At 41.1% G+C, this 24,178-nt stretch overlaps 1 protein-coding gene across 1 annotated transcript in view; it reads right to left on the bottom strand.

Moving 5' to 3' along the window:
• The window catches only part of CPEB4 (cytoplasmic polyadenylation element binding protein 4), a 476,000-nt gene that overhangs the window by 417,578 nt on the left and 34,244 nt on the right, over positions 1 to 24,178 (bottom strand). The window contains exon 3 of the mRNA XM_053717141.1: positions 2,343 to 2,424. Within this exon, the coding sequence (XP_053573116.1) occupies positions 2,343 to 2,424 (82 nt within the window). The remainder of the gene's footprint in view (positions 1 to 2,342; positions 2,425 to 24,178) is intronic.

Raw genomic sequence — 24,178 nt, 5'->3', positions numbered from 1 at the left:
ACCAAATTATGTTTCAATAAAGCTCTTTCGAAAACAAAAAAACAAAAAAAAATACCAGCATTTGAAATACCCTAGGGTGTCTACTGTTCAAAAATATATGGTTTGATGGGGTAAATTTTATTGGCTAGCTTCAGAAATGTCCCAAATACGACATGGGTGCATGATGACAGATGTGAAAATTCCAAGTTGAAAAACTGGAATGCGTCCCTTAAAAATAAGGCCTTTTAGCCCCCAGAGAACCCGACACACCTATACATGGGTGGTATCACTGTACTCAGGAGATGCTGCTGAAGACATATTGGGGTGTTATTTGGCAGTAACCCTTAACTTTCTCAGTAAATGTATTCTTAAATTGCTATTTTGTCAAAAAATCACTTGTTTTTCTCTTCAAACTTTGGCATAGATTGTTGGTTGCATGGAAAGAGTCAAAATACCCCAAGTTTAATACCTTAGGTTGTCTTCTTTTAAAAATATATATATGTGAAGGGTTATTCAGGGATTCCTGACAGATATCAGTGTTACAATGTAACTCGTTAATTTTGAAAAAAAAAATGGTTTGGAAATAGCAAAGTGCTACTTGTACTTATTGACCTATAACTTGCAAAAAAAGCAAAGAACATGTAAACATTGGGTATTTCTAAACTCAGGATAAAATTTAGAAACTATTTAGCATGGGTGTTTTATGGTGGTTGTAGAAGTGTAAGAGATTTTGAGGGTCAAAGTTAAAAAAAAAGTGTGTTTTGTTTCATTTTTTCCTCATATTTTATAAAAAAAAAATATAGTAAATTAGAAGATTTTATGAAAATAATGGTATCTTTAGAAAGTCCTTTTAATGGCGAGAAAAATGGTATATAATGTGTGGGTACAGTAAATGAGTAAGAGGAAAATTACAGCTAAACACAAACATCGCAGAAATGCAAAAATAGCCTTGGTCCCAGACGGTCAACAAACTGAAAAGTGGTCTGGTCACTAAGGGGTTAAATATGAATATTGTATAAATATGATTATCATGTTGTCAGCTATTTGAATGCTAAAGGTTAAAAGGTTCCAATGCATACACATATTTAAACATGTATATCTAAGTATCTCTATGTGAAAGCCCTTTGAATGCCTTTTTTTTTTCTTTCTAACACCTTATAACTTTTTAATGCAGTTTTTAAAAATAATTTTTATTAGACCGTTTTATTATGAGTGTAACTGTACTGTTAAATGTATTTTTGATATGTTTTGTGCACATTTTGTGACACGTGTAACAGTTAACCAGAGATCTGAAGTTGCACTATCCTGACACGCTTAAAATTCACATGTGCTCAAGCAAACACATTTACTTTGAACTTGTAATACGCGTGCTACTTCCGGCATGCGTAAAGAGATGCAATACAACCCTTATCGCTTGTGTGCAACAGCGCACCACTTGTAATCTAGCCCTTAAAAGGGAACAACTCTCCACTGATAAGCACTGCTAGGGTGACCCCCCAAAAAAATGCACCCCATGATAACTCATAGTAGAGATGTGCATTCAGAGATTTTGTGAACCTCCAAATGCAGAAGGTGGTGGCCCTTGTGCCGCTCGGCTATTTTCATTGCCAAATTAATTTTTGTGGAACAGCAAGACCCTAAAATCTGAATTTACACTGATTGTAATGTCTTGCTGTTGCACAAAAATTAAGTGGCAACGAAAATAGCCGAGTGGCATGAAGGGCCATCTTCTTCCGCATTCAGAGGTTCACAAAACCTCCGAATGCACATCTCTAAAGAGTTCAAGACAAATGTGGGCATTTTAAAAGACTGAAATCTGTACAAATTATAGAATACATGAAATACAAAGAAATCACGCTACTATCAATGAGAATGAGCATCAAAATTCCACCTGTCATAACAAATTACTGCCACTTAAAACTTTGTCATGCAGTTCTAATTATTCTTTTCATCTGAAGCTAAAAGATTATTCAACGCCTCATGTTCATCCCTTCCAAAAATGCAGATAACAAAACAATGGGAGGTGGGGAACAGCACAGATAGGATAGTAAAAAGCACTGAATGAAAATGAAAAGAGAATGTTAAAGCATGTGTGCCAAGGTGCACATATTTCCAGATGCAGAAGACTGGAAACTCCAACACCCATTAAGTTAGAGTTAGCTTTGTAGCAGCTAAAATAATCCCATGGTTGCTCATAAAATACTATTTTTGTCAGACTACTTTAATTAAAATAATAATGGATTATAGCAGTGATTACCTTCATGTTGCTGAGAAAATTATATTGCTCTCATTAGTCAGCCTATGCAGAAAACAAGACTTTATCAAGTAGGCTCTTCTAGCTAGAAATGTAAAATAGTCTTTACCTTTTAGTGAATCGTTTTCTGCTCTCATTATGTCAATCAGTGAGCTTTCCAGTGAATGCATGTCGAATGTCCTTGCACGATCCTGAAGGGGGAAAAAAAAAAAAAACACAAGTAAATTCAGCTGTGTATACGACATATTGTGCAGAGATGAGCACACGCACACACAAAGTCAGGGTATGCCAACAAATTACTTTGCAAGCACTCTGTGAAACAGTGACCCAGTACATTCTGTTCTATAGCTTCATGTGAAAAAAGTGAAAATATTTAGTTCTACCAACCAATATGGTACAAACATAAGGAATTTAATTTGTCTATTACTTTGCTTGATACACTCATTACTGCATTTCTGAAGTATCAATGCAAACTGGGCAAATATCACTTCCTCAAGCAAACTACTATGCAATTCTCTTTGTATTGAGCCTGAAAGAAAAATTGCACCTCCCCTTTACACACAAATGCAAATCATATAAAAAAAAATTAGCATATGCTACATTACAATTATACGACCCCACAAAAGTACAAACTAATCCTGGTATGTAATTATTTTCCTACAAAAATACTGAAAAAGACTACTTAATATTCTAAAATATGAAATCACACAAAAGAGCAATATACTCTTAACAAAATATACTGGAATGATCCCACAGTGAACCTAGAAATGAAGAAAAGACAAAAAAAAATAGAAAGCAAAAACCCAATTATTGCAGTACCATCAGTCACCCAGTGATGGACCTAATAAAAAACAAAATGCATGTTAACCTGGCCAGCAGGAGGAGGCAAAGAGCACCACAGTTAAACTGCTAAGTATCACTCCCTTACCCACACCCCCCAGTCATTCGACCAAAGGGAAATGGAGAAAAAGGGGTAACAAGGTGTAGAGGTGCCTGAGGTTATAGTCAAAAGAACAACTGTCTTAAAATAAAGGGTGGGCCGTGGACTCACCATATCCGGAAATAAATTTATCAGGTAAGCATAAATTATTATTTTTTTCTTTCCTAAGATATGGTGAGTCCACGGCTTGAGTAATTACTGCTGGGAAGCTAGAGGACACTGATAAATAGGAAGGGACAAAACAGGCAATCCTAAACAGAAGGTACCACCGCTTGAAGAACCTTTCTCCCAAAAGAAGTCTCAGCTGAGGCAAAAATATCAAATTTTGAAAAAGTATGTAGAGAAGAGGAAACAGCTCTTGTGGAATGAGCTGTAATTCTCTCAGGAGGCTGCTGTCCAGCAGTCTCATAAGCCAAACGAATTATACTTTGTAACCAAAAAGAAAATAGTAGCAGTAGCTTTCTGACCTTTACGTTTTCCAGAGAAACCGACAAAGCGGGCAGAGGGGGAAGACTGTTAGGAAACAGAAGATAGAAAGAGGGCGCCACAATAGCGAATGATCTTTTTATCTGATGAAACAACCCGGTTGGGGTTGAGAAACGTGTCATAAATAAAGCAATTTTTATACTTTAAGAAGTTGTCTACATTGTCATAATCCAGTACTAGTCCAACAGCACAGAAATTTGATTTGTGCATTCCTAACTGAGGACATTACGGCTAATAGCAGGAGCTGCTCATTGAGCAAAAGCCGGGAGGAGATCTACAGCAGCTGGGTTCCCCGCAGTGTACTAGCCACTGTTTAAGTGCTAGCAAGCGAGCACGCACTGGTCATAGTACAGTGCCATACTTTCTGGTAAGCATATTACCTTTAAATGTACAGATCCATTTGACAAAACAATATCACGCTATTGTGGCGCCCTCTTTCTATCTTCTGTTTATGTAGTAAAACTGATAAAGCAGAAATTTGACCCTTCAGGGTACTGACTGACAATCCCTTTTCCAGGCCTTCCTGAAGAAAAGATAAAATTCTAGGAATTCTAATTCTACTCCAAGGAGTAGCCATTGGATACACACTAATAAAGATATTTACGCCATATCTTATGGTAAATCTTTCTAGTAACAGGTTTGCGAGCCTGAATCATGGTCTCAATGACCGACTCAGAAAAACCATGCTTAGAGAGAATTAAGCGTCCAGTCTCCAAGCAGTCAGCTTCAGAGTAACAAGATTTGAATGAAGGAAGGGACCCTGAATCAGGAGGTCCTTCCTCAGAGGTAGTCTCCAAGGTGGGAGAGATGACATCTCCACTAGGTATGCAAACCAGATCCTGCAAGGCCATGCAGAGGCTATTAGAATCACAGACGCCCTCTCCTGATATGAGCAATGACTCGTGGAAGGAGAGCAAATGGAGGAAACAGGTATGCCAACCTGAAAACCCAAGGAACAGTCATAGCATCTATCAGAACGGCCTGCAAATCTCTTGACCTTGAACCGTACCTTGGAAGCTTGGCATTCTGATAGGACGCCATCAGATCTAACTCGGGCACCCCCCATTTGAGGACTAAGCTGGAAAACACCTTCGTATGGAATTCCCACTCCCCAGGATGAAAAGTCTGTCTGCTCAGAAAATTCGCTTCCCAGTTGTCTACTCCTGGAATGTGGATGGCAGACAGCAATTGTCGGTCTCTTCCCACTGAAGAATCCGAGTAACCTCCTTCATGGCTAAGGAACTCAGAGTTCCTCCCTGGTGATTGATGTAAGCCACAAAGGTTATGTTGTCTAATTGGAACCTGATAAATAGGGCTGAGGACAACTTAGGCCAAGCCAATAAAGCATTGTAAATCGCCTTCAACTCCAAGATGTTGATGGGAAGAGCAGACTCCTCCTGAGTCCAAAGGCCCTGAGCTTTCAATGAGTTCAAGACTGCTCCCCAGCCCAACATGCTGGCGTCCATGGCCACGATCACCCAGGAAGGTCTACGAAAGCATGTGCCCTGAGACCGATGTTCATGAGAAATCCACCACAGGAGATAGTCCCTTGATGACTGATCTAACTCTATTCTCTGAGATAGATCTGCATTCTCGCCATGCCATTGTCTGAGCATGCACAACTGGAGAGCTCTCAAATGGAATAGAGCAAAAGGAATGATGTCCATGGAAGCCACCATCAGACCGATTACCTCCATACATTGAGCCACTGAAGGATAAGCAGTAGCTTAAGAAAGGCAAGAGGAAATTATTTTGTTTTTCCTGACCTCTGTCAGAAAAATCTTCATCAATAGAGAATCTATTATGGTCCCTAAGAACACTACTCTTTTAGCAGGGGAAAGGGAGTTTTTTTCCAGATTCAAATTCCATCCGTGGGAACGAAGAAAAGACAACAATATCTCTGTGTGAGATTTTGCTTGTTGAAAAGATGGCGCCTGAACCAATATGCCGTCCAGGTAGGGTGCCACAGCAATTCCACGAGAACGGATCACTGCCAAAAGAGCCCCCAGAACCTTTGAAAAAATTCTCGGAGCCGTGGCTAGAGCAAATGGAAGGGCCCTCGAACTGGAAAGGTTTGTCCAGAAAGGCAAATCTCAGGAATCTGTGATGGTCCCTGTGTATAGGAACATGAAGATATGCATCCTTTAGGTCTATGGTTGCCATAAACTGACCCTCTTTTTCTGAAGGAAGAATATAGCGTATAGTCTCCATCTAGAAGGATGGAACTTTGAGAAACTTGTTTAGACACTTCAAGTATAGAATGGGACGGAAAGTTCCCTTTTTTTTGGAACCACAAATAGGTTTGAGTAGAACCCGAGACCCTGATCCTGCACTGGAACTATCACTCCCAGGGAGGAAAGAGGTTGTATACATTTCAAGAACACCTCTCTCTTTATCTGGTCTGCAGATAATCTTGAAAGAAGGAATCTGTCTCTGGGAGGAAAAGTCTTGAATTCCAATTTGTACCCCTGGGATACTATGTCCACAGTCCAGTGATCTGGGACATTTCACATCCAGGCTTGAGAGAACTGAGAAAATCTGCTCCCCCCCCCCCCCCACTTGATCCGATCCCGGATCGGGGGCAAACCCTTCATGTTGATTTGGAATCAACTGCGGGTTTCTTTGATTGTTTCCCCTTGTTCCAAGACCGATTGGGTTTCCAAGAAGACTTCTATTGTTCTTGCTTTCCTCTGAAGTTACGAAAGGAACGAAAATTACTCTGATGTCCTTCAGGCCTATTCTTATCTTGAGGTAGAAAAGAACCTTTTCCACCCGTAATATCAGAGATAATTTCTGACAAACTGGGTCCAAACATGGTTTTGCCCTTGTAAGGAATCGCCAGAAGCTTGACTTTAGAGGAAACGTCCGCAGACCAGGAATTCAACCATGACGCCCTGCTCCTAGTCTAACAACCTGTAAAATGGCATCTGCAATAAAGGAATTGGCCAACCTAAGAGCTTTAATCCTATCTTGAATTACATCCAAGGAAGTCTCTACTTGAAGAGAATCAGAAGAGGCGTTGAACCAATAAGATGCCGCACTAGTCACAGTGGCAATACACACCGCAGGTTGCCATTGGAGTCCTTGATAAGCATAAATCTTTTTCAAATAAACCTCCAGCTCCTTGTCCATCGGATCCTTAAAAGAGCAGCTATCCCCAATAGGAATAGTGGTTCTCTTAGACAGAGTGGCAATGGCCCCTTTAACTTTGGGTACAGTATACCAAGGGACTTTAATGGAGTTCTCGACAGGAAACATTTTCTTAAAAATGGGAGACGGGAAAAAAAAAAAAAAAAGACACCCCTGGTTTCTCCCATTCCTGTGAGATAATCTCCCTAGCACGGTCCGGCACAGGAAAAACCTCCGAAGTGGAAGGTTCATCACAGAAACTATTAAGTTAATTAGATTTCTTACGAGTGACGACGACAGGGGTATGAGAGTCATCTAAAGTAGCTAAAACCTCCTTTAACAATACACAAAGGTGTTTAAGCTTAAATCTGAAGGATACCACCTCAATCTCAGAAGAAGGAATTATACTGTCCGAATCTGAGATTTCACCCTCAGAAAGTCCAGATGTATGTTCCTCAGACTTATGAGAAAGGGCAACTTGGGAAGCAGAACTGAGGACAGGCACCTTACTTTCTGAATATCTAGATTTCCTCTTGTGTTTTCCCTGTAATCTGGGAATGGCAGCTAAAGCCGAAGATACTGCTGAAGATATCTGGGCAGCAATTTCTGCTTTTATATAAACTCCACTAGGAGTTAGAGGAACCGCAGGGCACTGCATGTGACGCCATTGAGGCTTGGGACGTAGCAGGAGAAAGCTGAGGTATTATTTTAACAGCATCATCCTGAGAGACATTAGGCTCAAACATTTTACCTTTATTTTGCAAGGTTTTCTTGACACATGAAGAACAAAATTGCATAGAAGCTGCAATTTGTGCATCTAATCATAATAAGCATTAATTCATTGGGGAAAACTATCTCCTTTGCTGGAGAGTATGCCGAGATAGATCCTGCAGCAGTTGTATCTCCCGAAATCTCTCAGATAGGTAAGGCTTGCGAAAAGCCACTTGTAAGAGCCGATCTTTGAGACTAACTATGAAACAGACAATAACGTCTCTTGGTTTGTCTGAAGAAAGTGATCTGGGCCTGAGAGCTCGGTGACATCTCTCCAAAGTATTGGGTAACATTTTGAATTATCCGTTAAGTTCATTAAATAGGTCTGAGAGAAAAACCGGAAGCTCAGAGGGTGACAACGTTTCGGGGATGCCTCTAAACCACATGTTGCTTCTGCGGGACCTGTCTTCTAGGTCCGCCAACATAAATTCTAATTGTGCAATCTGGTCTGATAGAATTTAGGAGTATGAAAGAAGACTGGTATGGTCAGTGGACAGATCGTCGTGTTTACGTTCAAGGGCATCCACCCGCTCGCCAATGTCTGATATATCTTTACGTAGCTCGGCTGAACTGCGATGGATCTGCGTAATGGAGAGAGTTTGGGCAGCCAACACCTCTGCATAGTAGACTCCGTAATATACTTTGGAGAAGCCTCACAAGAGTTTATACTGGACTGGGAGTCTTCATCCTGTGAGTCTTAGTTTACTTAGATACCGACTTGGTGGGCCCTTGATGGGCTCGTAGCAAAAAGTGATCCAGGACGGTCTTCTTAATTTTACTCTGGGCTTTGGATTGCCTCCTGGCGGTATGAGGCATTTCAATAGAAGATTATTAGGCCCCGTCTGTCTTAGAATAGAAGCACACACTTTCAGTAGCAAACAAACTATATTCCAGAATGAACAGGTTTTTATAGTAGTTATGACGACAAATAACATACTAAGATAAAGAACAATAGTTGAGACCCAATGCGCACATGCTGAAAAGTTAGGACAACCACACCGCCTCGCCATCCTGCTTACCACATCAAGCGAGGAAAAAACCTCACTGAGAGCCAAAAAAGGATAAGTGGAGACTAAAAGTAGGATGGCTGAAGAAAGCCTAGAATACCCACCAAAAAGAATGCACTAAGAGCACTCTGGGCCCTGACTACAGGCAGTTGAATCAACACAAGTAGGGAAAATTAAAATATAACTTTTATGGGGCGTGTCTCTGGGCAGCACCTTGAATGGATGCAAAATTGGTTGCTCCGTGTGGATCATTGTTAATCTGCCTAATAACAGTGAATTAATAGACCATCCAGCTGAAATACCTCAATATATTGACTCTATGGACCAAGGTGACTTGAAACATATGTTTTATAGAGGTCTCCACCTTTGCAAACTGATCCGGAGCTTTGGGGCCTAATGTAGGCTCATAACAGAGTGGTTCTCAACACCCCCCCCCCCCCGGTATATCCATAGGCCGGGTAAACAGTGCATTGACACTGGACAAAATATCTACTATCTTTAAAATCTATGTCTGCTAGCCAGCTTCATACTTGGGGATAAATTGGAGAGAAAATTGAAAAACTTCACTGGGGCATACGTATCAGTTAGAAATGGCGCCCAATTTTGCTATGTTACTGCAGGATGTGACCCGCTTACTAGAAGAACATCATGAACGGATATTGCAGACTTGGACGGCTGAAATTGATAGTATCCGAGAGCTTACCAAGCAAACTAGCCATCGATACAAGGAGCCGCAAGTCTCCCTAGAGATATATGCAGCAGAAGCTATCTCCCAAGTACATATCTCAACCTCACCAGATCCCTCGCCGCAGGCTCAGGCCCTGGCGGGGACAGCTCAACATCGCTTTCTAACTACTCCGGTAGGCAATGTCTCTACTATGGGCAATCCCTGTAATCACTTACCAAGTCTGAGAGCACCAGCAGGAGGCCCCACCACGGGGAGGCTGAATACAGGTAGACCTCCGAGCATAGCCAGAGCGGAGTCTCATGCTATCTCCCCCGGACTTAAGGGGCTCTATACGGAACAGACTGACAGGCGGAGGGTTGACTCAGAGCTCCCGCTATACCCGTCGTTAATGAGAGCCACACCGAGGACACTTACCTTGTCTGGATCTACAGGCCGAGGCCGTCGCGCCCAAACTTCCACAATGGTTGGGAAATTGCCTGAGCCGGACATTTGCAGTGCAGCCAGCAACGGATCTATGCAGCGCAGCCCTTTCTTTTTTGGGTTTCAAGCTCTGAGTCCCGGCAATGAGAATATAGTGAGGAGAGCAGGCGTTGGATAAGATGGTTAAAATGTCCCACGCTGCTCTCTCTGGTTTTGATACAGGACACCCGGACAGACTGGTAATCCAGCACACACGTAGCACATACTTTAGAGTTCAATAGGCATGTTAAACCCCTGCCTATAATATATCTGGGGATTTTTTCACTAAGCCCCTTGATGGTTGCTATTATTGTGCTTTTTTTTTTTTTTTTTTTTTCTTGTATTGCCTTTTTGTTGCTTTCATTTTGTTTCCCTCTCAATATTACTTGTATTAAGTGAACTACGCATCAGTACTACCAACCCTGTCTTGTTATATGTTTTTACTCCCCCTTGGCTCAGTACAGGGTAACATAATGATTATGAACTGACAATATTATGTAATGCCAGATTAATTTACAAGGCAGGTATCATGATATATATGTTACAGGCTATGGCTGCGCTTCCAGCTTTCACTCATGTGTGCATGTGTCTATGGATATGTTGCATTTACTTGCGTCACTATGAGACAGTAATTGATATGCTTGCCTCTATTGCTTAGACCCTAATGTAAAGATTCTACTCTACTTGATTGTGCCCACTTTAGTGTTTTCCCCTGCAAGCTACCTATACGTTACAAAATAGTTTATCTTAAAGTTAGGTGCCGGGGGTAACGTCCTGTAGTAGTCTTTTTAGAGTTGGGATAGGCACTGTTACATTTTTTATATATGCTCTCCGACAGAGGTGCTTGGCTGACAGTGAGGGTAGGGCCGTTTTCCTCCCCTACAATTAGTGATGTTAAATTAAATTGGAGATGTGCAAAGAGAAGATATTTAGTCATGATAGCTTCCCCCCCCCCACCACAAGTTTCCCCCTTCTTATAGGTAGCCATGCTAGTTGAACTGGAGGTTTGCTTAGAGCAAGGGCTGTCTACCAGCATATACATTCACATGTCTCCAATAATTGAGTATTAGCCCCGCTCCCCCCCCCCTTCCTTATACCTTTATTTTGATATGGCAGACATAGGAACATTTTACTCTGTTTTACTATTAAACTGTATGGTCCAAAAGTGACTGTACTTGTTATCTACGTCCCTCTATTGAGCTATATGTTTTCATGGGCCCAAGAGTGGTCTGTTGAAGTGTTGAGGGCACATACCTTTATGTTAAAAACTATAAAATGAGGTTCCCTACTAGTACTTCACAGCTTTATATATGAGGCAATTTGTTTGACTTCTGATTACCTTCATAATTCATCGTTATGTAATACCATGTCATGCTCGTGTAATATAATGTATACACCGTTTCTGCTGTTGAACACTTCCTTGGAGCTGTATTTTGTTTATCTGAATAACCTCAATAAAAAATAAAATAAAAAAATAAAAAAAAATATAACTATTATTGATTATAAAATCAAAAAAACATAATTTATGCTTACCTGATAAATTTATTTCTCTTGTAGTGTGTTCAGTCCACGGGTCATCCATTACTTATGGGATATATTCTCCTTCCCAACAGGAAGTTGCAAGAGGATCACCCAAGCAGAGCTGCTATACAGCTCCTACCCTCACATGTCATATCCAGTCATTCGACCGAAACAAGACGAGAAAGGAGAAACTATAGGGTGCAGTGGTGACTGGAGTTATAATTTAAAATTTAAAACCTGCCTCAAAAAGACAGGGCGGGCCGTGGACTGAACACACTACAAGAGAAAAAAATTTATCAGGTAAGCATAAATTATGTTTTCTCTTGTTAAGTGTGTTCAGTCCACGGGTCATCCATTACTTATGGGATACCAATACCAAAGCTAAAGTACACGGATGAAGGGAGGGACAAGGCAGGAACATTAAACAGAAGGAACCACTGCCTGTAGAACCTTTCTCCCAAAACCAGCCTCCGAAGAAGCAAAAGTGTCAAATTTGTAAAATTTGGAAAAAGTATGAAGTGAAGACCAAGTTGCAGCCTTGCAAATCTGTTCAACAGAGGCCTCATTTTTAAAGGCCCAAGTGGAAGCCACAGCTCTAGTGGAATGAGCTGTAATTCTTTCAGGAGGCTGCTGTCCAGCAGTCTCATAGGCTAAACGTATTATGCTACGAAGCCAAAAAGAGAGAGAGGTAGCCGAAGCCTTTTGACCTCTCCTCTGTCCAGAGTAAACGACAAACAGGGAAGAAGTTTGTCGAAAATCTTTAGTTGCCTGTAAGTAGAACTTCAGGGCACGGACCACGTCTAGATTATGCAAAAGATGTTCCTTCTTTGAAGAAGGATTAGGACACAAAGATGGAACCACAATCTCTTGATTGATATTCCTGTTAGAAACAACCTTAGGCAAAAACCCAGGTTTAGTACGCAGGACTACCTTGTCTGAATGAAAGATCAGATAAGGAGAATCACAATGTAAGGCAGATAATTCCGAGACTCTTCGAGTCGAGGAAATAGCCATCAAAAACAGAACTTTCCAAGATAAAAGCTTAATATCGATGGAATGAAGGGGTTCAAACGGAACACCCTGAAGAACTTTAAGAACCAAGTTTAAGCTCCACGGAGGAGCAACAGCCTTAAACACAGGCTTAATCCTAGCCAAAGCCTGACAAAAAGCCTGGACGTCTGGATTCCCTGCCAGACGCTTGTGTAAAAGAATAGACAGAGCAGAAATCTGTCCCTTTAGTGAACTAGCGGATAAGCCCTTTTCTAAACCCTCTTGTAGAAAAGCCAATATCCTAGGAATCCTAACCTTACTCCATGAGTAACTCTTGGATTCACACCAATATAAATATTTACGCCATATCTTATGGTAAATTTTTCTGGTAACAGGTTTCCGAGCCTGTATCAATGTATCAATAACCGAATCAGAAAACCCACGCTTTGATAGAATCAAGCGTTCAATCTCCAAGCAGTCAGCCTCAGAGAAATTAGGTTTGGATGGTTGAAAGGACCCTGAATTAGAAGGTAGTGCCTCAGGGGTAGAGACCATGGTGGACAGGACGACATGTCCACTAGGTCTGCATACCAGGTCCTGCGTGGCCACGCAGGCGCTATCAGAATCACCAATGCTCTCTCCTGTTTGATCCTGGCAATCAGTCGAGGTAGCAACGGAAAAGGTGGAAACACATAAGCTATGTTGAAAACCCAAGGGGCTGCAAGTGCATCTACCAGCACCGCTCCTGGGTCCCTGGACCTGGATCCGTAACGAGGAAGCTTGGCGTTCTGGCGAGATGCCATAAGATCCAGATCCGGTTTGCCCCAACGACGAATCAGTTGAGCAAATACCTCCGGGTGTAGTTCCCACTCCCCCGGATGAAAAGTCTGGCGACATAGAAAATACGCTTCCCAGTTCTCCACACCTGGGATGTAGATCGCTGACAGGTGGCAAGAGTGTGACTCTGCCCAGCGAATTATCTTCGAGACTTCCAACATCGCTAGGGAACTCCTGGTTCCCCCTTGATGATTGATGTAAGCCACAGTCGTGATGTTGTCCGACTGAAACCTGATGAACCTCAGTGTTGCTAACTGAGGCCAAGCTAGAAGAGCATTGAATATTGCTCTTAATTCTAGAATGTTGATTGGTAGGAGTTTCTCCTCCTGAGTCCACGATCCCTGAGCCTTCAGGGAGTTCCAGACTGCTCCCCAGCCTAGAAGGCTGGCATCTGTTGTTACAATCGTCCAATCTGATCTGCGAAATGTCATTCCTTCGGACAGATGAACCCGTGACAACCACCAGAGAAGAGAATCTCTGGTCTCCTGGTCCAGATTTAGCAAAGGGGACAGATCTGAGTAATCCCCGTTCCACTGACTTAGCATGCATAGTTGCAGCGGTCTGAGATGCAGGCGCGCAAATGGCACTATGTCCATTGCCGCGACCATCAAGCCGATTACCTCCATACACTGAGCTACTGATGGGCTTGGAGTGGAGTGAAGGGCACGGCAAGCATTGAGAATCTTTGATAACCTGGACTCCGTCAGGTAAATCTTCATCTCTACAGAATCTATAAGAGTCCCTAGAAAAGGAACCTTTGTGAGCGGTAACAGAAAACTCTTTTCCACGTTCCCTTTCCACCCATGCAACCTCAGAAATGCTAGAACTATCTCTGTATGAGACTTCGCATTTTGAAAACTTGACGCTTGAATAGAATGTCGTCTAGGTACGGAGCCACCGCTATGCCTCGTGGTCTTAGTACCGCCAGAAGTGAGCCCAGAACCTTTGTAAAAATTCTCGGGGCCGTAGCTAACCCGAAGGGAAGAGCTACAAACTGGTAATGCCTGTCTAAAAAGGCAAATCTTAGGTACCGATAATGATCTTTGTGAATCGGTATGTGAAGGTAGGCATCCTTTAAGTCCACTGTGGTCATATATTGACCCTCTTGGATCATGGGCAGGATGGTCCGAATGGTTTCCATCTTGAACGATGGAACCCTTAGGAATTTGTTTAAGTTTTTTAAGTCTAAGATTGGTCTGAAGGTTCCCTCTTTTTTGGGAACCACAAATAGATTTGAGTAAAACCCTTGTCCTCGTTCCGTTCGCGGAACTGGTTGGATCACTCCCATCACTAAGAGGTCTTGTACACATTGTAGAAATGCCTCTTTCTTTACTAGGTTTGTTGATAACCTTGACAGATGAAACCTCCCTTGTGGAGGAGAAGTTTTGAAATCCAGAAGGTATCCCTGAGATATAATCTCCAACGTCCAGGGATCCTGTACATCTCTTGCCCAGGCCTGGGCGAAGAGAGAAAGTCTGCCCCCCACTAGATCCGTCTCCGGAGAGGGGGCCCTGTCTTCATGCTGTCTTAGGGGCGGAAGTAGGCTTTCTGGCCTGCTTGCCCTTATTCCATGACTGGTTGCCTTTCCAACCCTGTCTGTAACGAGCAGTAGTTCCTTCCTGTTTTGGAGCGGAGGAAGTTGATGCTGCTCCTGCCTTGAAGTTACGAAAGGCACGAAAATTAGACTGTTTGGCCTTTGATTTGGCCCTGTCCTGAGGAAGGGTGTGGCCCTTACCTCCCGTAATGTCAGCAATAATTTCCTTCAAGCCGGGCCCGAATAAGGTCTGCCCTTTGAAAGGAATGTTAAGTAGTTTAGACTTAGAAGTTACATCTGCTGACCAGGATTTAAGCCATAGCGCCCTGCGCGCCTGTATGGCGAATCCGGAATTTTTAGCCATAAGTTTGGTTAAATGCACTACAGCGTCCGAAACAAACGCATTAGCCAGTTTAAGAGTTCTAACTTTGCTCAAAGTCTCATCCAATGGTGCTGTGCGAATCACCTCTTCCAGAGACTCAAACCAGAATGCTGCTGCAGCCGTGACAGGCGCAATGCATGCAAGAGGCTGCAATATAAAACCTTGTTGAACAAACATTTTCTTAAGGTAACCGTCTAATTTTTTATCCATTGGATCTGAGAAAGCACAGCTATCCTCCACCGGGATAGTGGTACGCTTGGCTAAAGTAGAAACTGCTCCCTCCACCTTAGGGACCGTCTGCCATAAGTCTGGTGTGGTGGCGTCTATAGGGAACATTTTTCTAAATATCGGAGGAGGGGAAAAGGGCACACCGGGTCTATCCCACTCCTTACTAATAATTTCTGTAAGCCTTTTTGGTATAGGAAAAACGTCAGTACACACCGGTACCGCATAGTATCTATCCAACCTACATAATTTCTCTGGGATTGCCACCGTATCGCAATCATTCAGAGCCGCTAACACCTCCCCTAGTAACACGCGGAGGTTCTCAAGCTTAAATTTAAAATTTGAAATTTCTGAATCCGGTCTCCCCGGATCAGAACCGTCACCGACAGAATGAAGCTCACCGTCCTCATGTTCTGCAAATTGTGACGCAGTATCGGACATGGCTCTCGTGTCATCAGCGCGCTCTGTCCTTAACCCAGAGCTATCGCGCTTGCCTCTTAATTCGGGCATATTGTATAATACTTCTTTCATAACATTAGCCATATCATGTAAAGTGATTTGTAAGGGCCTTGATGTACTTGGCGCCTCAATCTTACGCACCTCCCGAGCGGGAGACGCAGGTACTGACACGTGAGGAGAGTTAGACGGCATAACTTCCCCCTCGTTGCCTGGTGATAATTTCTTTATCGGTACAGATTGACTTTTATTCAAAGTAATATCAATACAATTGGTACACATATTTCTATTGGGCTCCACATCGGCTTTTGAACATAATGAACAAGCAGATTCCTCTGTATCAGACATGTTTAAATAGACTAGCAATGAAGCTAACAAGCTTGGAAATCACTTTCAATAAGTTTACAAGCAATATAAAAAACGCTGCAGCGCTTTTAAAAACACAGTTGAATAACAAAGAAAACTAATTCAGTTATAGTGAACAATTCTTAACGAGAAATGTATTAATTAGCAGAGGATTGCACCCATTAGCAAAAGGATGATTAACCCCTCAATACCCAAAAACGGATATCAAATTAAGATTTAACGCTTTTATCACAGTCAAACACACTGTCACAGATCTGCTGTGACTGATTACCTCCCTCAAAAACGAATTTTGAAGACCCCTGAGCTCTCTAGAGACGTCCTGGATCAAGGAGGAAGAAACAGGAAGACTGTGCTAGAATTTTAACTGCGCAACAAGGCGCTAAAACAAGGTCCCTCCCACTCATATTACAACAGTGAGAGACCTGATATAACAGTTTCTATGCAGAAAATACGTTAGCCATGTGGAAAAAAATCATGCCCAAAAAGATTTATCACCAAAGTACCTCACAAAACGAATAACATGCCAGTAAACGTTTTAAAAACAACAATTTGAATGTCATGCAAAGTTATCACTAAGCCTGCTACCAGTCGCTTCCACTGCAGATAAGGCTTAAACATTATTTCAGTATTAACAGTATTTTCTCAGTCAAATTCTAGTCCCTAGAAAATAACTCAACTGCACATACATTTATCAGCCTGATACCAGTCGCTACTACTGCATTTAAGGCTGTACTTACATCATGTGGGTAACAGCAGTATTTTCTTAGTCCATTCCATTCCCAGAAAATAATGTACTGCACATACCTCATTTGCGGGGACCCCGCATGCTATTCCCCTCTTTCTGAAGTTACCCTACTCCTCAGAATGTCGAGAACAGCCAGCGGATCTTAGTTACGTCTGCTAAGATCATAGAAAAACGCAGGCAGATTCTTCTCCAAATACTGCCTGAGATACAAAAAACGGCACACTCCGGTGTCATTTTAAAATAATTATTCTTCAATCAAAAGTTTGTTAAGTAAAAACTCCAACTCCTCTCGCGACCTCCTTCTTTGTTGAGGGTTGCAAGAGAATGGCTGGATATGACATGTGAGGGGAGGAGCTATATAGCAGCTCTGCTTGGGTGATCCTCTTGCAACTTCCTGTTGGGAAGGAGAATATATCCCATAAGTAATGGATGACCCGTGGACTGAACACACTTAACAAGAGAAATATACATACATATTAAAAGAATCCAGACACACTTTAATGTTGAACCTAATTTCAATTGAAAGGGGGGATAATGATTGGTCAGGCCTAGGTAAGATAAAGTGAAAAGGATTATCCCCTCTATTGAAAATAAACATTCATGCCACTCTGCACTAGTTATAAAATGATCAGATATAACTATAGGATTGCTGTTGACCTGAGGTGACGAGTTTAAAAAATATATATTGTGGCTTAGGGATGGGTCAGTCTGTACCAACACTCAATATATCTTAAAATAAGGTATGAGGTAGTTAGAAATCACCACATATATTCGCTTACGCTGCTCCACTGAGTGTGTGCCACTTAATGTAAGATGACATGCACCGAAAATTGAGTCATTGGGGAGAGTTGAGTAAAGTGGTTAATTTATTAAGGAAGTAAGTCCTTCATAATGACCCCCAATACGTAGAATATAGCTAACTTGTACTGGCAACCTAGTACTAAGTCTGATAAATATAGATAGGAAGTGTATGTAATGCTTGTACACGTGTGATTTAAAGTAATTAATCCAGTCAGATTGGAACTAGTGATCAAATAAGAACAAATATAATTCACTATTTATCATCGACCAACGGTCAGTCAAAATTAGGATTATATTCCATATGTATTGTTAACGGTATATGCTGTATATATTGTTCTAATGATCCAAAGTATAGAAGGTTAATTTTATTTGAGAATTTGTTGTCAACCACTGATTTATTGGTATATGCTGTATATACTGTTCTAATTATCCAAAATGTAGAAGGCTCACTTTATTTGAGAGTTTGTTGTCACGCACTGATTTATTGGCATAAAGCAAGTTAAATTGTAAACCTTATATAAATATACACCTCGATCGTGTTGCATATGCAATATTAGTGGTGTACGATATATCTCGTGTTTTAACCAATCTTTAGTGTATCAAGATGTTTAAAGAAGTAATACTCTTAGTATCTGGTATATTTCTTAGGGTTCAAGCAATACTACCGTGTGACTAGATCTCACAAAGTCTCGATCAAATTGTGTTACCATGTAAACCTATATATATTAGTTTAGAATACTATATCTGGCACAACCCAGATCATAAGATATTGAAATTACTTAAAGAAAGAGTACTATGCTGCTATTATTGTTATTAAGATATGCACTGCTGTCTACGTAGTATAGTGTGGTTAAAGCATCAGAGTCCTTTGTAGGCCCCGCCACTTAAAGAATTTATGTTGTAAGTGAATCCAATGAATAGTACTTGTGGGAGATGCAACAGATGTATAAGCTGAATGAGGAGGAAGAAAAATGGTGGCTTGCACCAAAAACTAAATCTTCCACTGATGAGTGACTTTTTCCTATGCTCAGCCGTTATTGAGGCAAGATTTATTGTGAGAGAGTTCCCTTAAAGGGACAGTCTAGTCCAAAATAAACTGTCATGATTAAGAGAGAGAATGAAATTTTAAACAATATTCCAATTTACTTCTATCACCAATTTGCTTTGTTCTCTTTGTTCTTCTTAGTTGAAAGCTAAACCTAGGAGGTTCATATGCTAATTTCTAAGCCCTTGAAGGTCGCCTCTTCTCTCAGGGCATTTTGACAGGTTTTCACCACTACAGGGTGTTAGTTCACATGTGTCATATAGATAACACTGTGCTCATGCACGTGGAGTTCAGGTGAGACAACTCTGATTAGTTAAAATCGATGTCAAAAGAACTGAAATAAGGGGGCAGTTTGCAGAGCCTTAGATACAAGATAATCAGAGATAAAAAGTGTATTTATATAACTGTTGGTTGAGCAAAACTAGGGAATGGGTAATAAAGGAATTATCTATTTATTTGAACAATACAAATTCTGTTGTAGAATGTCCCTTTAAACACTGTGTGTGTATGGTGGCCTTTCTGGGTTACTTGTACTACTGGGGCTAAAAACTTGCTTACCCCTGTGACGAAGCCTAAGTCAGCAACGATCTCTGTAGAATTTTCTTTGGCGCAAGCAAGCAGCTGGTATACTGCCGTGTAGTTCCGACGTAGTGCTGCAGCTAAATTAGCCTCTGGAGCGGAGCCCCAACCCTCCTGAGGGCGATCCAGGATGAGGGTCCCTTCACTCTTGTTCAGTTTCTGGAGCCCAAACCTACGGTTTCCTTGAAGCGCTTTCCACCTGGCCGCCGCCGTTCGTGTTCAGATGCCTCCAATAGTAGTTTGTGGATTAAGGTGACGTTTTGAGGTATATAAATAACTATTTTATATTGAATTTGACGGAGAGCACCTTAAGATTGCGACTCCTATACTAGGCGGTTAGCTACGCCCCCATAAGCATGAATTCATGAGAGCAGGCTCTTGCTCCATATTAGATATGTTGTGAAACAGCAAATAAACTTGTACAGATAAGTTTCAAAGATTTAAATATTTAATTAAATTAAGCCAAGGGAAAAAAAACACTTTAAATTTTATCCCAAATTAGGATCGACCCCCAGCTAAAATTATGTGAGAAAAGTTAAGAAAAACATTTAATAAACATCATATACACTTCTAAAATACCCCTCAGTAACCCCACACCTCAATTACTGAGGTGCCTTACCGCTACCAATTAAGACTGGATCACCCAGAAATGGAGAAAAACAACTTTTTCCTCAGAAACGTTATGAAGTAAAGCCAGTCATGTGACCGCAACTGCCAAGCTCAAATTACTGCTGTGACACAAAGAGGCAATACTTCCTGGTACACTGAGTACCAAAAATAACCGGTTTTTTTTTCCAAATCTGACAGTTTTAAATGTTGCATCGTTTTAAAGCAAAGGGTAAATGAATAAGCTGCTGAAATAGAAAATTCAGCCTTACTTTCAGTTTAAACTTGTATTGTTTTATCAAGTAAATATGTGTCAGAAAATAAAGCCTAATAAAAACATTTTACCTTTTTCTTTTTAAAAGTTAGTCTCACACATGCTACAGTGCCTGCTTCATGCCCAGTGTAACCCATACAACAGAATTACCTATGTCCCAATAAAAAAGCAGTGTCTTAATTTGTTAAGTGCATGGTCTCCCCAACTGAAAGAAAAAGCACTTAACTGCTCCGCTGTCCGGCATGTAGACAGTTACAAGGTATGAGAGGACACAGTTCCTCACAGAGACCTTTGAAAAAGAAAGAACAGAGTAGCCAACTCTGGCTTTCTAAACTAGGGCAGCAAATGTTAAGAAAACGCAGTAAGTAACTCTTTACAAGTTCCTAACTGCTTTAAAGCCACCACTACCCGACTGCAAGGAACGATGTGCAATACGGCTATACCCCAAAACTTGCTTGTAGAAGAAATCAAAAATTTTCTTCAGACAACTAAACTTCCCCTCCTTCATGCACCGAAGGCAAAGAGAATGACTGGGGTGTGTGGGTAAGGGAGTGATACTTAGCAGTTTAACTGTGGGGCTCTTTGCCTCCTCTTGCTGACCAGGAGTGATATTCCCAACAGTAATTACTCAAGCCGTGGACTCACCATATCTTAGGAAAGAGAAAAAAAAAAAAAAAAGAGAGGTCCCTGGTGCAAGAATTTTTTCTGGGCACACGAATTAAAATAAAAACAATTATATTTAAAAAAAAAAATAAAAAAAAAAAAAAAATCAACTGGTATGAAACTATATTCCTTACCATATACTAATCAGTAACCTCCCCCAAAATAGATGGTGTACACAGCTACAGACTGATCTGTAAACAGTGTAAAACTAAATTGTGTGCGGAGGTGAGTATTCATACACAAATACATATAGAAACACTCTCAAATACATAAACACACATATATATATATATATATATATATATATATATATATATACACAAACATGCTTACATACACAAGGAAAGAAATAAAATGTACATATACAGATGTGCTCATAAGTTTACATACCCTGGCAGAATTTATGGTTTCTTGGCCATTTTTCAGAGAATATGAATGATAACACAAACATTTTTCTTTCACTCATGGTTAGTGTTTGGCTGAAGCCATTTATTATCAATCAACTGTGTTTACTCTTTTTAAAATCATAATGACAACAGAAACTACCCAAATGACCCTGATCAAAAGTTTATATACCCTAATTATTTTGGCCCGATAACATGCACACAAGTTGACACAAAGGGGTATGCATTGCTATTAAAGGTAACCATCCTCGCCTGTGATCTGTTTGCTTGTAATTAGTGTGTGTGTGTATAAAAGGTGAACGAATTTCTGGACTCCTGACAGACCCTTGCATCTTTCATCCAGTGCTGCACTGACGTGTCTGAATTCTGAGTCATGGGGAAAGCAAAAGAATTGTCAAAAGGATCTGCGCGAAAAGGTAGTTGTACTGTATAAAACAGGAAAGGAATATAAAAAGATATCCAAGGAATTGAGAATGCCAATCAGCAGTGTTTAAACTCTAATCAAGAAGTGGAAAATGAGAGGTTCTGTTGAAATCAAATCACGGTCAGGTAGACCAACTAATATTTCAGCCACAACTGCCAGGAAAATTGATCGGCATGCAAAGAAAAACCCACACATAACTTCAGGTGAAATACAGGACTCTCTGAAAACATGTGGTGTGGCTGTTTCAAGATGCACAAAAAGGAGGCACTTGAAGAAAGATGGGCTGCATGGTCGAGTCAGAGCCAGAAGAAGGAATCATTACTACGCAAATGCCATAAAGTATCCGTTTACAACACGCCAAACAACACAGAGATGAGCCTTAAACCTTCTGGCACAAAGTAATTTGGAGTGATGAGACCAAAATTGAGCTTGTTGGCCACAACCATAAACGCTACTTCGGAGAGAAGTCAACAAGACCTATGATGAAAGGTACACCATTCCTACTGTGAAACAGAGGTGGATAACTGACGTTTTGGGGATGTGTGAGCTGCAAAAGGCACAGGAAATTTGGTCAGTATTGATGGAAAGATGAATGCAGTATGTTATCAGAAATACCGGAGGAAAATGTGCATTCATCAGCCCGGAAGCTGCACATGGGTCGTACTTCGACATTCCAACATGACAATGATCCTAAACACAAGGCCAAGTCGACTTGTCATTGGCTACAGCAGAATAAAGTGAAGTTTCTGGAGTGGCCATCTCAGTCTCCTGACCTCAATATCATTAAGCCAATCTGGGGAGATCTCAAACGTGCAGTTCATGCAAGACAGCCCAAGAATTTACAGGAACCGGAGGCTTTTTGACAGGAAGAATGGGCAACTTTACCATCTGAGAAGATAAAAAGCCTCATCCACATACTTCAAGCTGTCATTGATGTTAAATAGGCGGCAATACACGGTATTAAGAACTGGGGTATGTAAACTTTTGATCAGGGTCATTTGGGTAGTTTCTGTTGTCATGATTTAAAAAGAGTAAAAACAGTTGACCGATAATAAATGGCTTCAGCCAAACACTAACCATGAGTGAAAGAAAAGTTTTTCTGTTATCGTTCATAGTCTCTAAAAAAATGGCCAAGAAATCATAAATTCTGCCAGGGTATGTAAACTTATGAGCATAACTGTACCTCAAATTCTATGTTTTCTTAGTCTCACGTAAGCTGATTTTAGGAACGTAAACTTCATCACAGGAAACTGTCTCACCTGTCCTAAGGCATGGCAGCCCACAACAAAGTTTGAATAAATGTAATTAGGGGCATAAACAGGGAACAGACTGCTGATGTGATAGATCTGATTCTGTAAGTGCCCCTCCTGCTGCTACAACCCTTGTGCATGTGCTGGATCAGACTCTTTCCTTGCTAGTATCACAAGGTGCACGCAGCACCAGAAACATCAGAGGGGGTGGGTGTGGAAGGAAGGAGGGAGGGCTTGGTTGCCAAGGTTACACTAACTGCTTAAAGTGCCAGTGACAGCTATGGTACCTCAACTATAAGGAGGCAGAAAAGCACAACATAATACATTTTATAAAATATGTGCTCTCAACAGTTTCTTCATCTAAGGGCCTGCAGAAATGTATACAAATAAGTAGGTTTTATAAAATGTATTCAAGTAGTGCATATCTCTCCATCTCTCCATCTCTCCATCTCTCCATCTCTCCATCTCTCCATCTCTATATCTCTCCATCTCTATATCTCTCCATCTCTCCATCTCTCCATCTCTACATCTCTCCATCTCTCCATCTCTCCATCTCTCCATCTCTCCATCTCTCCATCTCTCCATCTCTCCATCTCTCCATCTCTCCATCTCTCCATCTCTCCATCTCTCCATCTCTCCATCTCTCCATCTCTCCATCTCTCCATCTCTATATCTCTCCATCTCTATATCTCTCCATCTCTATATCTCTCCATCTCTATATCTCTCCATCTCTATATCTCTCCATCTCTATATCTCTCCATCTCTATATCTCTCCATCTCTATATCTCTCCATCTCTATATCTCTCCATCTCTATATCTCTCCATCTCTATATCTCTCCATCTCTATATCTCTCCATCTCTATATCTCTCCATCTCTATATCTCTCCATCTCTATATCTCTCCATCTCTATATCTCTCCATCTCTATATCTCTCCATCTCTATATCTCTCCATCTCTATATCTCTCCATCTCTATATCTCTCCATCTCTATATCTCTCCATCTCTATATCTCTCCATCTCTATATCTCTCCATCTCTATATCTCTCCATCTCTATATCTCTCCATCTCTATATCTCTCCATCTCTATATCTCTCCATCTCTATATCTCTCCATCTCTATATCTCTCCATCTCTATATCTCTCCATCTCTATATCTCTCCATCTCTATATCTCTCCATCTCTATATCTCTCCATCTCTATATCTCTCCATCTCTATATCTCTCCATCTCTATATCTCTCCATCTCTATATCTCTCCATCTCTATATCTCTCCATCTCTATATCTCTCCATCTCTATATCTCTCCATCTCTATATCTCTCCATCTCTATATCTCTCCATCTCTATATCTCTCCATCTCTATATGT

This window comes from Bombina bombina, chromosome 6 (assembly GCF_027579735.1).
Source record: "Bombina bombina isolate aBomBom1 chromosome 6, aBomBom1.pri, whole genome shotgun sequence".
NCBI lineage: Eukaryota > Metazoa > Chordata > Amphibia > Anura > Bombinatoridae > Bombina > Bombina bombina.
Note: the sequence above shows the minus strand (reverse complement) of the source record. Positions and strands in the feature narration are given on the sequence as shown.